We start from the raw sequence: 16,704 nt of genomic DNA, 5'->3' as shown, positions 1-16,704 counted from the left end.
TAAGGGTATGTCTACACTGCTGACAGCGCTTTAACGTGGCTGTGTAGTCGCGGCTCCAGCGCTGGGAGAGAGCTCTCCCAGCACTGTAATAAACCAGGGGAATAGCTACAAGCTCTGGGAGCGCAGCAGCACTATCTACACTGCCACTTTACAGTGCTGAAACGTGCATCGCTCATGTTTGTTTGGTTTTTTCCCACACTCCTGAGCGAAGAAAGTTTCAGCACTGTAAGTGGCAGTGTAGACTAGGCCTTAGTCCCTTATTGGAAGATGAGATGATTATTGCTGAAGCTCCCCTATTAGTGGAACAGAATTGTGGGTGGATCTAATGCTCCTATGAACTAAAGCAGAAGCTGAACCTGCGGCCCTGGCAGGTAAACAAACCGGCCCGGCCCGCCAGGGGCTTTCCCTACACAAGCAGTGGTCTCAGTTTGTGAACCACTGAACTAAAGAGTCATGAAAACTGTTCAGTTCATGATGTCTTACATGCTTTCAGCAGCATTTTTACCAACCTGCGGACGCATTAAGTGGTATAATGCAGTTAAACCATTTTGTTAAACTGAACATTTATTTTGTTTGTGTTACTGCTTTCCTTTTGCATTCTAAAATGAAGCATTTCACCAAACTGCTGGCTTTTTGTTTTCCTAGTTGAGCTCATATTTATAACCCATCATTTGAAATGTTTTCCTTTGTGCCAGAAGTAAATGCTGATGCTGCAGAGTAGTTGGAGCTTCACATCTTGTCTGGTACTTTGTGGTGATGTTTATTTATCTTAGGTTCTTATATAGTCTTCATTTCCATAGTATCTGAGAGCCCCACAGGTTTCAATGCATTTGTCCTCACAACACTCCTGTGAAATAGGAAAGTGCTAGTCTCCCCGTTTTACAGATGGCGAACTGCATCACAGAGAGGCTAAGTGAGTTGCACAAAGTCACGCAGGAAGTTTGTGGTGGAACAGGAAATTGAACCTGAGTCTCCTAAGTCCCAGTAAGTGCCCATTGTGTAAGTTTGTGAGGTGGGGATTTACCCACTGGGCCTTGAACTGCTACGTGCAAGCTCATTTTAAGTGGGTTACATGATTTAACATTCCTATTAATCTGTCTAAGGCTTCATTTCTCTCTCTTTCCTTTTAACTGTAGTTTAGGAAGTTAGGACTTAAATGAGAGTAGGAACAGGCCCTTAATTGTTCTGTTGCAGTAACACTAGTTGGCTGCAGGCAAACAAAACTTCACTCTTAACATACTGGTAGGGTAAGAAATGTCATGTTGGTGAACCATGTCATTAAAACGATAAAGAAGGCGATTATATGCCATACCATTGACTCCATGTTCACTATAGTGTTTTATCATTTTCAGAAGTTGTCCTGTGTGAAGTATCTAATTGATTAGGGTCTACTCCTGTAACGCTGAAGTCAATGGAAGTTTTGCACTGGTTTCAGTGGGAGCAGAATTAGGCTCTTAAGCATCATGTGTGTCTCTTTGTGGTAGTTGCCATTTGCCAAAAGTTACCATGCATTTGGGATACCCCAATTATTTCCTCTTACAATATTTCTACGTATTTCCATTACTACTGCATGGTTCCATAACTTTCAGAAAATGTTGACTTTTTAATGTTGTTCACTATATTTTCCTTAATTATGTTCATATGGGGAGGTTCTGACTAAATTTTTTGTAATTCCTTTAATTTTAGGATTTTTTTCTACTTGACAGCTGCTGTTTAAAGTGAAATAAATTGCTATTAAATGAATATCTTCATTTAAAATATATACTTGATTTTGCATTTTTTTAAATGTATGTTCATGCTTATTCTCCTCCACCAATGAATATGTTTCCAACCTAGGAAACTACTGTTAATAGAAAAGGCTGCCCTCTCGATTTTATTAAATAATCTTTGTTCTGGAAGACCAAAAGAGTAAACAAGTTATGTAACAAATGATCACTTGGCAATAATAGTCATGTGGACTTGTTTTAAAATATTCTTAACAATGAAATCTCTACAAAGCTAAAATAGAGACAGATGATATAACCAAAAACAGTTTATACCACAGAGGCTGCAGTATATCTTTGGTGCATTATGCAGACTTATTAAAAGGAGATGAAGCCAGCTAAATGACATACGTCATAGGAAAAAACTGGTGAATACTGTATAGAGAGTTTGGAAGGTATATAGTGCCATAGATTTTATGACAACCCTACATTAACAAGCCACTGAGTGTGTATGGAAGAGGTGGAAAGATTTTGGCTAGGAAATAGATTTCAGTGTTGAAGGTTTAAAACTTTGAATGTGGCCTCTCTCCATTGTTGTTGCAATATCTATTTATTTCAGCCTGTAGTAAATCCATGTGTGGCAAACAGTGGGTATCTCATGTGCACACACTAAATCACACACAGGGCCCTTAAATTTCAAAAGCAGAGTGCTAAACTCCTTGAGCAAAAGAACTCCTTTATCTGTTAGCAGTACAGTAACTCCTCACTTAACGTTGTAGTTATGTTCCTGAAAAATGTGACTTTAAGTGAAACGATGTTAAGCGAATCCAATTTCCCCATAAGAATGAATGTAAATGGGGGGATTAGGTTCCAGGGAAAAATTTTTTGCCGTACAGTACAGTACAATACTATAGTTTGGGAGGTGCCCCGCCTTATCCCACACAGGCACAGCCCACTGGCATTGGAGACAAGGAGGCAGACAAGGAGGCTGAAGGTGCTATAGGCTAGGAGAAGCACATTGCGCAGCAGCAGTGGAAGCTTCCCCTACACTGCAGTTCAAGTCACCATGACAGAGTCATGATAGAGGATACAATTAGCACAGGAATCCCGAGTCACCTACTACAGCAAACCTAGCATGCTCTTCCAATGTAACTTTAAATAGCTGCCGAGGCCAAGAACCTATTGTTTGGTGTATTAAATATGAATCCTCAAAATAGGAGGCTTGGACAGGATTTCCACTTTCAGCTGGGTAGGAAGTGAAGTCATGTTTTAAGGCATTCATTGGCTTTGTTTAGCTACAACAGTGTTTTGTCTCCATGTATGCTTTGTTTAATGATAAGGAGCCTGCAGGAAATGATACCACCCTTTTAAACACACCCTCAGTTTTAGTCAAGCACATTTATGGTACTGGTATAAATTAGACCCAACTTGGTTGTATATTGTAAGTTAATCATTAGCAGTTAACTCTTTGTAACTTCCAGGTTTCCATATTTTTTCTGTGTATTATCTCACAGGGTGTCTCCACAGAAAAAAATAAAAGGCAGTTTTGTCAGTTTTCTTCAGTTCTGCGTGCATAAGTGCAGGTGGACGAGAAGCCTGTGTTAATTTTAATTTTTTGTGTTTATATATCGTGCTGTTGCCTGAAGCAAATTCAGCTTCTAGCTAGGAGAGTGTAATGCAGCACTACAGCTAGTATAGAACAAGGAGTAATGGTCTCAAGTTGCAGTGGGGGAGGTTTAGGTTGGATATTAGGAAAAACTATTTCTCTAGGAGGGTGGTGAAGCACTGGAATGGGTTACCTAGGGAGGTGGTGGAATCTCTTTCCTTAGAGGTTTTTAAGGCCCGGCTTGACAAAGCCCTGGCTGGGGTGATTTAGTTGTGGTTGGTCCTGCTTTGAGCAGGGGGTTGGACTAGATGACCTCCTGAGGTCTCTTCCAACCCTAATCTTCTGTGATTCTATATAGATCAGACATGCCTTTTTAAAGTGTGGGGGATAAAGTTTTACCATTCTGACAATTTACCTGTATAAAGGAGTTGCAATAAAGACTCCATAGTTTACATTGTAGGACCGTTTCCATTGTAAGCTCACTTTTGGCTTCACTTCCAATTTCTGTTTTAAACAAAAAAACCTGCTTTCTGCATACATTTTTTCATGTTGAGTCCCTGCCCAGAGAAGCCGTTTTTTTTAAAAAAGCTGGAGGTTAATCAGAGAAGCCAATTTAGTTATGAGACTGAAAAATGGATGGCATTTCACTTTCTAAAAATGTTTTTAACGTTTGCCTGCTCCTGGGCAAACATTGGTTTCTTATCAGCGCTGACCGTCTCTTAACACAGATTTTGGTATGGAATCTTGGGAAGAAATGTACCAATCCACACTGAACTGACGGTGGGCAGAGTTCAAGTTGTTAGGGTAGTTCGTGGATAGGTAAAGTTGATGAAAAGTTGTTTCTAGTTTCACTTTATATGCTCTTAATATTGTGGATTTTGTAATTTGCTCAGAAAGAGAGGGCAATGTGTAGAAGTTTGCCATAGCTCAAATTCAGTAATACCCCAGGTGCACCGATAAATAAAACTGCTTTTCAATCTGTTAATGTATTTATAATGTGCCCAGTGTTGTGCTTGGTACCTCTCAAAAGAGAAGGCAGACCTTCTTGCTGCCCTGAGGAGTGCACAGACTAAATCAATCCTAATTGAGACAGGGGAGAGAGAAATGTGAGAGGGACAATATGGTAACTCAGCAAGAGCTATTGGATGGTCTGATGGAGTAATGCTTGGTGTATATGAGTTTTCACAGGGTTAATAAGTGTGTTCATTGGCTAACGTCATGTGGATATTGTGTCATAAATGTGTGTTGATGGTTCGAAGTGGGAAAGGTGTTCCAAGCAGAGGAATAGCAGGGAGGAAAGCACAAAAACGTTTGCGAAAGTAGTGGGCAAATGTGGTATGAAGGCTGGTGTCATTGGCAGCGCAGCTAAAATTCCCATTAGACTATTATTTGGTTTTATACAGTGGTCATGCTTAACGATTTATCGTTTGCCTTAGACCATTGTTTCTCAACCCTTAGGTCATGACTCCCCAGGGTGACATGAAAGGCAATCAAGGGGTCACAAGACATTGAACATTTTACTACAATTAAATGCACTCTCTTCCACTCCCTGCCCACCCTTTCCCTTCAAGGACAAGTATTCTTGACCTCTTGAAACACACTCAAATTATATAGGCGTATTGTTGTTGTTACTGATACTTTAATAAAGCAGTAAGAGTAAAAAGTGAATGGGAGTCGTGAAGTTTTTTGATTTCCAATAAGGAGTTGTTGTGGCTGATATTGCAATTTCCTGGAGATCTTACAGTGTTAAGTTTATGTATCGTTGGGGTCAGGAATTGTATGTAATTCCATGGGGAAGGATGACCACAGGTCTTCCAGGAACTAAGATTAGGTTAATTGACTCAGGTTGTGATACCTCCAGAGAAGTTCCACCATCTAGAGGCATATAGTTGTTCAAACTGGATTCTCCAGAGACCAACAGACAAAGAAAGGACTTCTGGATAAATAGTCTTAGTTTAAACTGTCGCAGGGCTACGTTTCACATCCAGCAAATGGTCAGAACCGTGTGTCCAAGGGGGACCCCAATCCTTCCCGGGAAGGATTGGAAGGACTTTGACCTACTGAGGCCCTGTAAGAGTGATGGATGACATCTGGTAAACGTCTAGAATGCATGTAGGATCTTTTTTTGTTTTTATGTTTTCTCTGTATTGCTTTCACCTTAAGAATAAATGTGCTTGCTTATAAGGGTCTGTGCATTAATTTATAACTGCTTTCAATTATGCTGTTCATAACCCATCAGAGAGAACCGAAGTGCAGATGCTAGCTTGTTTAGGAAGTCTCGTTTGCTGGGAATATCACAATGTAGTCTGAGAAAAACAACAGTCAGGACGGGGAGAGATACAGGTTTCTGCCCAAGAAAGGTAATGGCTGGCCTAAAAGTAGGTGCCGGTGATGAGCCATGGAGGAGGAATGAATACAGGTACAGTTTTCCTGATCTGTGACAGTTGTCAACCTGAAAGGAGAGCCAGATCTCTGCAAAATTATGACATTTCACAGAGATCTGGCCTTCCTTCAATTGCTCACTATATTCAAAAGCCATATTGCATGCATTTTGGCCATGTCACCAGGATGGACAAAAACACCCTGGCACACTGTGCTCTCAAACTCTCCATTGATGAGCAAAGGGGTACATGCCCTGACCCTACCTGGCACTGCTCACTGGGCTACCCCATTGATTCTTGGATTTGCGGTATTGACTCAGATTTGGGAACTTCAGTATACAATGCCTGGTGCGATGCCATCAGCTGTGGTCATTCTGGCTGGCACAATGGTCCTCAGTAGTCTATGCATGCTGGATGTTGATGATGAACCTGAAAAGATTGAGAGAGACTGCTTTGAGATGGTGCCTCCAGGGCCGGCTCCAGCTTTTTTGCCGCCCCAAGCGGCGAAGCGGGGGGGGAAAAAAAAGATAAAGCCGCGATCGGTGGCACTTTGGCAGCAGCTCTACCGCGCCGCTTCATTCTTCGGCAGCAATTTGGCGGTGAGTCCTTCGCTCTGAGAGGTACTGAGGGACCCGCCGCCGAAGACCCGGATGTGCCCCCCCTTTCCATTGGCTGCCCCAAGCACCTGCTTCCTTTGCTGGTGCCTGGAGCCGGCCCTGGGTGCCTCAGATAACCAAATGACTGGCTGCAGTGTTGTAAGTATTCCCGGTAGTAAGCATAGGGGAACTGTTCCATACACCAAGCATGTTTGTGTTTTTCAGAGTAAATGAGTTGGTACTTATCATACGTAAAGGAAATCCCTGCAACGTAGTCGTTAGAGCAGGGAACAGGTGACCAGGAGTAATTGAGTATGCCATCAGTGTCACTGATTGTTTGATCTTGGGCAAATCACTTAACCTTGCTCTGCAACCTGTAAAATGAGCATAATCGCATTAACTATCACTTATTTCATAGAAATGTTGGGAAACTCAGCTAACATTTCTAATGCTATTTGACATGCTCTGGGGAAGGAGTTGTTGCAGTCCAGATATTATTGTAAGGGGCTCTTTGAAGCTGAGAGAAATGTTACCCCACTGGAGACGGTCCCTTCAGAAGGCTGTATGTGTGCATTCATGTTTTGAAGCATACTCGCACGCACCATTCCTGAAGACATTTCAAAGCAGGGGGCAGGGTCCTCTTGAGCAATCTTAGCATTTGTCATGCTTGTTACTTAATTGCTCCTCTTTCTTTTGAACTGATTGCCAAAGTCAGAACCTGTCCCAGACACTCACCCCTGAATCTGATGTTTTGTCAGATGGAGGGAAGGAGAACATCAGAGCATTGGAGGGGATAGAATACGGTTACCCTTTAGGAGAACATGCCCCTTAAGTTAGCAGAACACATGGTTGATCCCATTAGATATAAATGAATTGTCACTTCCCTTCTCTGAAAGCTGTACTGGCTATTTTATGTGTGAGTTCTGAGAGACCTTTACTGTCTGCAGATCAGTGCATAAAGTGTTTGCAGTACACTGCACTGAACACCCATCTGGTTTTGCTTTAAATTGGGTGCAGAAACTCTGATGTTTGGGCTCTCTCTCTCTCTCTGTGTTCTGTTCATGGGAACTCAGTTCAGCATCGCTAATGGATGTCTGCTATGAGAACATGAGTGCAGTGCCAGTTTATCTGACAACGGGAGTCCAAATATCACACCTGGGATTTCTCTTGCAACTCTCCTAACTGAAAAGCCTGTACTAGTGTCAGATAGGCAGAGGAATTGTAAGAAGTGAATGACCTGAACTATTTGTCCGTGCATTACCTCACTCCCTTAACTATTACTTGGCGTTGCTTGGGGGAGTTCAGACTGAATTCTGAGTGACGGCAGGCTGTTAGAGTAGGGGTTGTCACACTGTCTGGAGAGGCTCACAACTATCTGAGTGCCAATCTCAGATCAGACTGTCAGAAAATAGGGCAGACACCCCAAACTGGTGGTATATTTTATAATTAGATTTCACCAAGCCAATAACAAATATGCACTCCTGGATTACTATACCAGTATTACATGGAGTCAGACGGTCCCCTTAGACTCTCCCACCTGTCTTGCCATGCAGACAAACTGAACTTAGTGATAAAAGTTATTAAAATAAAAAATCACACCACTTCAGGTTACTCCCAATCCCAAAGGATTGGTCGCTTACCCCACATCAGTGGATACTCTCGATCTCAAAAGCAAGCAGCCGATTTCTCTAGTAAATGAACTAAAGGTTTATTGGGTAAGAAAAATAAATGAATTATTGAGAGGTTAAATCAGGTAAAATACATTAACAGGTGAGTCAAAATTTGTAAGTCCAAAATGATATCAGAGATGTAGTAATCTGCTAGTTTTCATAAGTCTCTCTTGGTTACACAAAGTAACTTGGGGGATTTGTCTTGCGTCTGGAATGCTTTCCTGTGAGTGTCCAAAAAGTTCAGAGATGCAGGATCATTCCCTTAGACAAGTATTTATAGATCCAGCTCTCAGAAGACAATCTGACCAGTGTCTTCACCCACGTGGGTTTTGATGAGTAGCAATTGTAAAACTTAGTTTGTGAATTTCCATTCTTGAACACAACAGCCCTTGCTTTGAAGTTAGCATTTTGCTTCTATTGTATTCACAAGTAATTTAGTTACAGTGATGTACAAAATTCAATTCTAATTGGGATAGATAAGTGAAAACAATACAAGTAACATTTCATTAGTTTTCATGCAGTTTACACTCAAACATCATCTCATCTTAGCACTCACACACACTTTGGTCTAGATTATCCAATTACAAGGTATACATAATGATGTAATGCGATAGTAATCAGCAAGTAATAGATAAGTGAAGGCAATAGCATTCACATTTCCTTTGAACTAAATTAAAACGTGAGTGAATTAGTACACGTAACATTTCTTTGATATTCTCACACAAGTGAATTGACCTATTGCTCTGACCTGAGCTGGCCTGTCAGCATCACAGGGGTATTATAGGCACATTTTGCAGATGAGACGCTTCTGGAAATAAAGAGAAAATTAGAGTTTAAAAAATAGCAGCAGCAAAAGCCATACTTGTCCTGTATGTCATGGAGAGTCTTTCATTATGAATTATTTTTAACCTTACAGCCTAGTAAACAGCCACCGCAGGTTGCGAACAGTGTCTGTGTTGGTGAAAACAGAAAGCGTGCAGCACCTGAGCTGGTTTCCATGGGATGATGCCATGTCATTACTGTATTATGTACATTGTATCAATATTTTGGGGTAATAGGGATTGAAAAGCTTACCAGAGGGCTAAGCCTGCAGCCCGAGGAATAAATGAAAGGCAGAGTGGGAGACTTGTCTATATTAGTAATGTACTTATTGCAGACAACAAGTGTCATAGACTAGTGGCAAGGATGGTTAAACTGCAAATCCAGAATTTGCATCATTTCAGAAACCAGGTTCCAGACCTGGCTCTGAGCAGAGCTCAGCCACAGGTTTCAGAAATGGTGTCGAAATTGGTTTTGTCTTCTCTTGCAGTTAAGCAATTTTAGCACTGGTTCTGCCACACCCACTGCTTCATCTTTCACATCAGTAGGTGTTGGATAAATTTGAATCTCCACTCCATTCTAGCTGCTGGAAGGGAGAAGGAGTTTTGTGTTTCATCTGCTAATTCCAGAGCCTCCAGGTTGCAGGGAGAGGTCTCCGCTACTCTTTCTCCCCTAGCCTCTGTTTTTGTGTGTCCTCTCCTGTGGAAGCCTCTGTTGCCTGCCTCGTTGCACATGTTTTTCTCTGGAAGCAGCATGACATTAACCTGATACTTGACAATTTGCTGACTACAGAGTCCTGAATAGCACTGATGAAACTGACCTTTTTACTGAAACTGACTATTTGGCTGATGCTTGACAAATCAAGGAGCAACAGCAGAGGCATTGGAGCAATCTGTCTTCAGACTGGGAAGACAAACCTGCATTTGGTTATATCTGGAAGGTTTTCTTCCTGACCATAAGGGCTAGAAACTTTTTTTCTTTATAAATAAAAGTGATTACTGAGACCCACTCCCAAACACAAGGGAAGGCTACCCACTCATCATCCATGTCTGTGGGAAAATGAAATGTTCAAGCCCAATTGTGAAAAATCCGTCATCTCTTTTATTTGATAAAATAAATAAATAAACAGGGTTTGATCAACGTAGTAAGATGCTGAGGTCATGGGTAGAGAGAGCAGCTTTTCCAGTAATTAGTGAAGGGTCTGTGCTTGTTCTGGCAAAAGCAGCAATGACGTCAGTCTACCATTGGAGCGAGAGACCGAGACTGCGGAGAACATTGAACTTGAAACATAAACCTTATTATTAAAGGGGCTTGTCAGACAATTTTAAGTGTCGGTCATGCTAAAAAGATGAGATTTTTTTCCCCCACCTTTTAAATTGCAGGGGAGTTTATCTTGCATTTTCTGGGTCTAGGGAACTGCTGCCCTGTTGCACTGGCCTTTCATTAAAATAAGTAAATGAAAAGTCAGCAGAGCTGTGAAAATAAGCTTCTCTCACTCTCTTTTTTGGAAAATATGAAAAGCAGCAATTTCCCTGTTCTCTGGAATGCAGCAAGCTTAGTTCTGTCATGTGAAATCAAATCCAAATGGCAGGTGCAGCGTTGAACAAAAGAGGTGTAACCGCACACATAGAACATGTCTGAAGCATGTTATGTTCCAGTATTAATTGTTGCTTTTTGGTTGCCTAAGTGCAATTAGTTCATTGTCTTCACTGGCAAGGTGCTCCGAATGCTGACACCTGTGCTTTATTTCTGATGAGCTGCCATGGTCTCACAGTATTCTTTAAAATATGGCTCTATGAACTAAGGGGGAGATTTTCAAAGGCCAAATGGGAGTTAAGTGTCACACTCCTCTTGACTTTCAATGAGAGTGAAGAGCCTTACTCCCCTTTTTGATTCTGAAAACCTTCCCCTGAGTCAATTAGCAGTCCTGAATTTGTCTCTTGGTGGCTGAAGTTAGCCCACGAACAAGAAGGCTGTAATGTGATCACTAGATAAGAGAGTGAGTGGGTTCTCATGCAGGAGGCATCACTGAGAACTTTTTGCCATACGGTGTTTTCCTTTATACGCAAAAAATAATGTGTAAAGGGACGCCACGTGCGGGTGTGTATATACTAATGGGGTGATCAATGTCCAGACCCATGTTGCTTTAGCTTAGTCATTTCTCTTCTCCATTACAATTATGTTCATTTTCTTGGTTTTATTTTACAGGCCATGACTGCTGTGAGACAGTGAAGGTGGCACTTTGCGCTGCCAAGGAAGGGCTTCCTGTTCTAGTGGTGGCAGAGGAAAGTTTTCAGTTCATTCAGGATGAGGCCTATGATGCAGCTCAGTTCCTAGCAACCTGCGCTGGAAACCAGCAAGCACTGAACTTCACAAGATTCCTGGACCGGTCAAGGCCTCCCTCTGGGGATGTGGATTTTCTGGATGAGAAAGTGGTTTTGGCATTTCGGCATCTGAAACTGCCAGCAGAATGGAATGTGTTGGGAACAGACCAGACGCTTAATGGTGAGAACTAGTAGCAACTGAGTAATGTGTGTATGTATGAGAGAGAGAGGATCACTGCATGTGTTGCAATGTTTCTGTTGTGGAGAGTTCCTCTGATGTGTGAGGAGATTCTCCAGCAGATAGATCAAGGACCTGTGCTTTGAGCTTTAGCCAGGCTGAAGATGCCCTGGTGCAACTTTCCCCAACACCCCATGCATATCCACAGAGTTTGGAGCAGGGTCGTGTCTTCTTTTCTTGGCACACAGTCTAGTGCTTTTCTCTACCTCCTTTGTAATAAAAGAGCACAAATGGGCTTCAGTGATCCAGTGTTTTAATATCATGCGCGGAGAGTTCTTTTTTTATATGGGGAGCGTGTGTACCAGTATTACAGTGATGACTGGAAGGCTTATACATAAATATCAAGCCTGGTCCAAAGTCCTGTTAAAACATACTCCTGGGAGTACTCAGTGTAACTGGTACCCTGGTATGATCCTCTGGCTAGCTAGCAGCATGCAGGGTGCAAGGCATATTCCATGCTGTGCTCCGCTGTTCAGAGAATAATAAGAAAGTGGAACATGGTATGTAGGAAATGAAGGGTTAAATGCTGAGGCAGCTTCCAGTGCATAGAGGGCAAGTGTAGAAGGCCCAGAAGATAAGGGCATGGGGAATTATGGCAATGACAGTAGAGGACTGGTAAGGCTTGAGCCCAGGTATTCGCACCTTTGCTACCTCTACACTGCAAAGCAGGCTTGTAGGTGGGCAGGTCATCGCTCAACCCACGCACCCATCCACACCCTAGACAAGCTCACCAGCTCGGAATGTAGTTGCGTACTAGGTGTGGGTTTAATGGCTTTGCGTGTGGACGATGGAGGGTATAGGCACTTCTGCACACCTTCATCTGCAGAGAGCGTGCAGCATAGACAGAGCTATAGAGTCCTTGCCAAATATTGAAACAGAACTACGAAGACCTACATGTTTACGACAAGTACACCTGCTTGGAGCCCTGTGCTCATTGAGTGTCACATGGGAATTGGGAGGACACATACAGATTCACGGTGCATTATATTTTTTGTAGTGATTTATGGCATATGCCTGCACACAGAGAATGTGATTGTGAGATCTGTACTATATTACTACATGAATTCCCTTCTCTTTATAAAAAAAAAAGGGGGGGGGGGGGGGTTGGGGGAGGCAATGAACACTTTGCGTGTGGTGGAACATGAATTGTTCTGTGCAGACTAGCATGGCAACTTTGTTCTCATACAGCATGGTTTTCTGTAGTGTTTTGCGGTTGCTGCTCTCGTGTCTTTCAGTGAATAGCTGACCACTGTTTGGTTTTATTATAAACATGTATGCCTGGGCAGGCAGTTGAACCAAGGTTAGTAAATGTTCACAGTTTTGTACATATTTGGTGGTTTCCGCATTAAAATTCAACCATTGAGTCATTCGCTTACAGGTAGCTAAACAAGCAATGCTGCCATTTCTTTCCTCTACTTGCATAGCTCCTACATTCTTATTGCGGTTTTGTGAGATTTTTTTTAATCCCCCTCTCAGTTTAAAGATAATGCTAACACATGCATTTACATGCTGCTGTGTAAATAACGAAGTACATTTAACAGACTAACAGTGGTCTTAGCCAGACAGTCGAAAATCATGTTTGAATCGTTGGTGACTTAGGGCCTAATTTTCAGACATACTGGCAACCAGTCTCTCTCTTCGACTTCAGTTGCATTCGTGAGAGTTCAGCACTTGTGAAAATCAGGCCCATAGCATTTAAATTGTTCTGCTTAAGAAAAACGATTGTGTCAGAAAGCCATGAACATTCAGGGCTGAATGGCACCTGTGGAGTGCCTGTTACAACCTCCAGTAAAAAGAGAGGAGCTCCTGGTGGCCATCAGTGTAATGGGACCTTTCTGAGAGGTGTCTGCTGGGAAGTGGGTGGGAATGATGTTTGTTAACCTGAGATAATATAGATGAATAAATGAGTTTTATGTAATGGGATTAAATGTGTTTAGCAGCCACACAAGCATTCCCTTGTGATGAGTCCTCCTGCACTTAACTGTTTAAAGGCAGTTTATTGCTTGCTTTCCTGTCTTTGATCCTTCCGTAACTAGCCTTTCGTCTAAGAAGCTGTGCCTTTAACATAGATGCAGTACAAAAGAAAAAGGATTTTTTTATGTGAGGGTACGTCTACACTTACCTCCGGGTCCAACGGCAGGCAATCGATGTTCTGGGATCGATTTATTGTGTCTTGTCTAGACGCGATAAATCGATCCCGGATTGATCCCGGAAGTGCTTGCCGTCGACGCCGGTACTCCAGCTCAGCGAGAGGAGTATGCGGCATCGACGGGGGAGCCTTCCTGCCACGTCTGGACCCGCGGTAAGTTCGGACTAAGGTACTTCGAATTCAGCTACGTTATTAACGTAGTGGGGGGGTAGTGTGGACCAGGCCTGAATTTGGACTAGTGGTTGTTGGATGCTACCAGTGTTGTTGGTTTTTGTTTGTTTGCTTAAGCTCCTGAAAAGCAGGACTGATAAAAACATCAACCAGCTCTTAACTGTAGCCGTTTAAGAGGACGTTTCTAATTCAGAGATGATTCTATAATCTGACCCTTCCTGGATTGTGTCTAAAGATAGACAAGAGAATGAAATGACTCATACTTCCTACTAAGAGCAATTAAGGAAGTGATGCAGTAACTCAGCATTTCTATAGAGGCAGAATTTGGATATTGGCCTCTCAATCCAGTAAAGTTCTTTGCTTGTTTTTAGATGGTAGGGTTGTCTGTGGAGAATTCCCTATTTCATCTCTTCTCTTCACTGTGCTCCTCCCTCTTTCATTGGCCTGAGGTGCAACTGTCTTTGGAACTGAGGAGAGTGTCATGGAGCTCATCACCACCACTCCCAGAGGAGACAGAAAGGTCACTGAAGAGTGATGCCCAATTATAGCTGGTCAAAATTTTCCGGCTAATCTGTTGCATCAGTATACGTTAGTGCAGGGGTCAGCAACCTTTCAGAAGCGGTGTGCCGAGTCTTCTTTTATTCACTCTAATTTATGGTTTCGCATGCCAGTCATACATGTTAACGATTTTAGAAGATCTCTTTCTATAAGTCTACAATATATAACTAAACGATTGTTGTATGTAAAGTAAATAAGGTTTTTAAAATGTTTAAGAAGTTTCATTTAAAATTAAATTAAAATGCAGAGCCCCCCGGACCGGTGGCCAGGACCGGTGGCCAGGACCTGGGCAGTGTGAGTGCCACTGAAAATCAGCTCGAGTACCGCCTTTGGCACGTGTGCCATAGGTTGCCTACCCCTGTGTTAGTGCTTAAACTTGGATCACCCTCCCCAGCAGTGATGACACCATAGCATTTACATTCTGTGTGATCTTAAAGAAGTATATGCACATTCAACAAATTGAGCAGTAATTATGTACACATTCTAAAGTGCTTCATAATCTTACATTATTTTTCTTTCCTGTATTTTGGTAGTTTCTTTTCTTCCTTTTCTTTTCCCTAGTATGTCAGCATGTTTGACTACTTAAATATGAGAAAGAGACAGAGCATGCCATGGGACTTTTTAAGGATTAGTGTTAATGGTTTTCCCACTGGTCTTACATTTTTGCCAAGGTAGGTTCTTCATTCTCTGGGAGCTTCCCATTATTCAAGGCCAAAGGGGTGCTTTCCCAAATAACTAGATCTTTAAAAAAAAAAAAAATCTTTCTCAGTTGCAGGTAACAAACACCTCTAATGGGATTATTTAAAGTATGAATTTTGCAGCGGCCATAGGAGATTTGAAACTGTTCCAGTGGAAGATTTTTTTTTTAAAGATGGAATATGTACCCATTTTATCTCAAATTGTTGCACTGGAGAAATTCACTTAGCCCAAAAAAGAAAGTAATTTTAATTTATTTCAACCTGGCCTCTCTCCTCTCCTCTCTTTTATCCCTCACTCACCTTTCTTTTGATCACTTTTTCTATCTTTCTCCACCATAGGTTAACTTAAAAGTTTCATTAAAAAAGATTACACATTAATTATACATAAATTATGCATGTCATCTGAAAATATTGCAAATTAACCCATTCTTATTTTTAAAAAAATGCTGTATTAGTTTTTTAAAACACAACCCCCCCAAACTATATGATAAAATTAAAAAACCCTACAGCCCCAAAACAAAATATATTGAGCAACACAATTTAATTTAATACATCAATCAGTATTCCAGACATTAGGTTAAAGAAACACTTAAATAAAATGTTGGGTTTTTTTAATTAATTGAGTTTTTTAGAATGTTATGTACATCTAGCACAGGGATCGGCAACCTTTGGCACACAGCCTGCCAGGGAAATCCGCTGGTGGGCCAGGCTGGTTTGTTTACCTGCAGCTTCCGCAGGTTCAGCCAATCGCAGCTCCCACTGGCCGTGGTTCGCTGTCCCAGACCAATGGGGGCTGTGGGAAGCGACAGCCAGCACATCGCTCGGCCCGCGCCGCTTCCCGCAGCCCCCATTGGCCTGGGACGGCGAAGTGCGGCCAGTGGGAGCTGTGATCGGCCGAACCTGCGGACGCGGCAGGTAAACAAACTGTCCCAGCCTGCCAGGAGCTTTTCCTGACGGGCTGCGTGCCAAAGGTTGCTGATCCCTGATCTAGCACATCACTAATACGAAATCCCAAAAACCCAACCCGCAGTTACAAGCTCACTTAGGCCCTGATCCAATGCCCATTGAAGTGAACGAAAAGACTGGCTTTGACTTCAGTAGGCTATGGATTAGCCCCTGATCCTGCACATGTTTAGCTTTATGCACCATGAGTAGCCTCACTGCTTCAGTGGGGCACTATTCACAGTGCATAAAGCTGCTCCAGAGGGAGGGGGAGTCAAGTCTTTGCAGGATTAAGGCCTTTGATTGTAAAACCTTTGGAGGGGGGCAGGGATTATGTCTTCATGTGTTTTGTTCAGCACCTCGCACAATGGACCATGGAACCTGATTGAGAACTGTAGATACTGCAGTATAACTAAGTATCGTTAATTATATTAATAGCAGTTGTAGGAGAAACAGGGAAACCCAGCTCTGAAGTCTTCCTAATAACAAAAGTTTTCAGTGCAACTCTAAATTGTTTATCAATGGCCTTATCTTGTAACATGTTCCTAATGTCCACTCTTATTTAAGGCAGTGTTCCTGTCCAAATTTCTGATTTGTTCCTACTTTTCTCCTCTTATTTCTGATCCTGCTTCACCAGGACGAGATATTTAGCAATAATCCTTTCAGTAATTTTGAATGCTACGGTTTGATCACCTGAAAAATATTTTTCTCTCTAGCATTTATAAAAACTCAATCTCTTTAGCTTTTCCTCATGACAAATGCTCTTAAAAGGTGTAATCATGTTTCATGCTCTTCAAGTCAGTACTATATTCTTGAGAAAAGGTGGCACAGTAACTTGCCACTAAGCTA

At 42.1% G+C, this 16,704-nt stretch overlaps 1 protein-coding gene across 1 annotated transcript in view; it reads left to right on the top strand.

Annotated features, from left to right (window-relative positions):
• Nucleotides 1-11,291, top strand: part of LOC113406081 (A-kinase anchor protein 13-like) — a 94,237-nt gene extending 82,946 nt beyond the window's left edge. The window contains exon 5 of the mRNA XM_029910785.1: nucleotides 10,984-11,291. Within this exon, the coding sequence (XP_029766645.1) occupies nucleotides 10,984-11,291 (308 nt within the window). The remainder of the gene's footprint in view (nucleotides 1-10,983) is intronic.
• Nucleotides 11,292-16,704: the final 5,413 nt, after the last annotated feature.

This window comes from Terrapene carolina, unplaced genomic scaffold (genome assembly GCF_002925995.2).
Source record: "Terrapene carolina triunguis isolate 2854851 unplaced genomic scaffold, T_m_triunguis-2.0 Scaffold67, whole genome shotgun sequence".
NCBI lineage: Eukaryota > Metazoa > Chordata > Testudines > Emydidae > Terrapene > Terrapene triunguis.
Note: the sequence above shows the minus strand (reverse complement) of the source record. Positions and strands in the feature narration are given on the sequence as shown.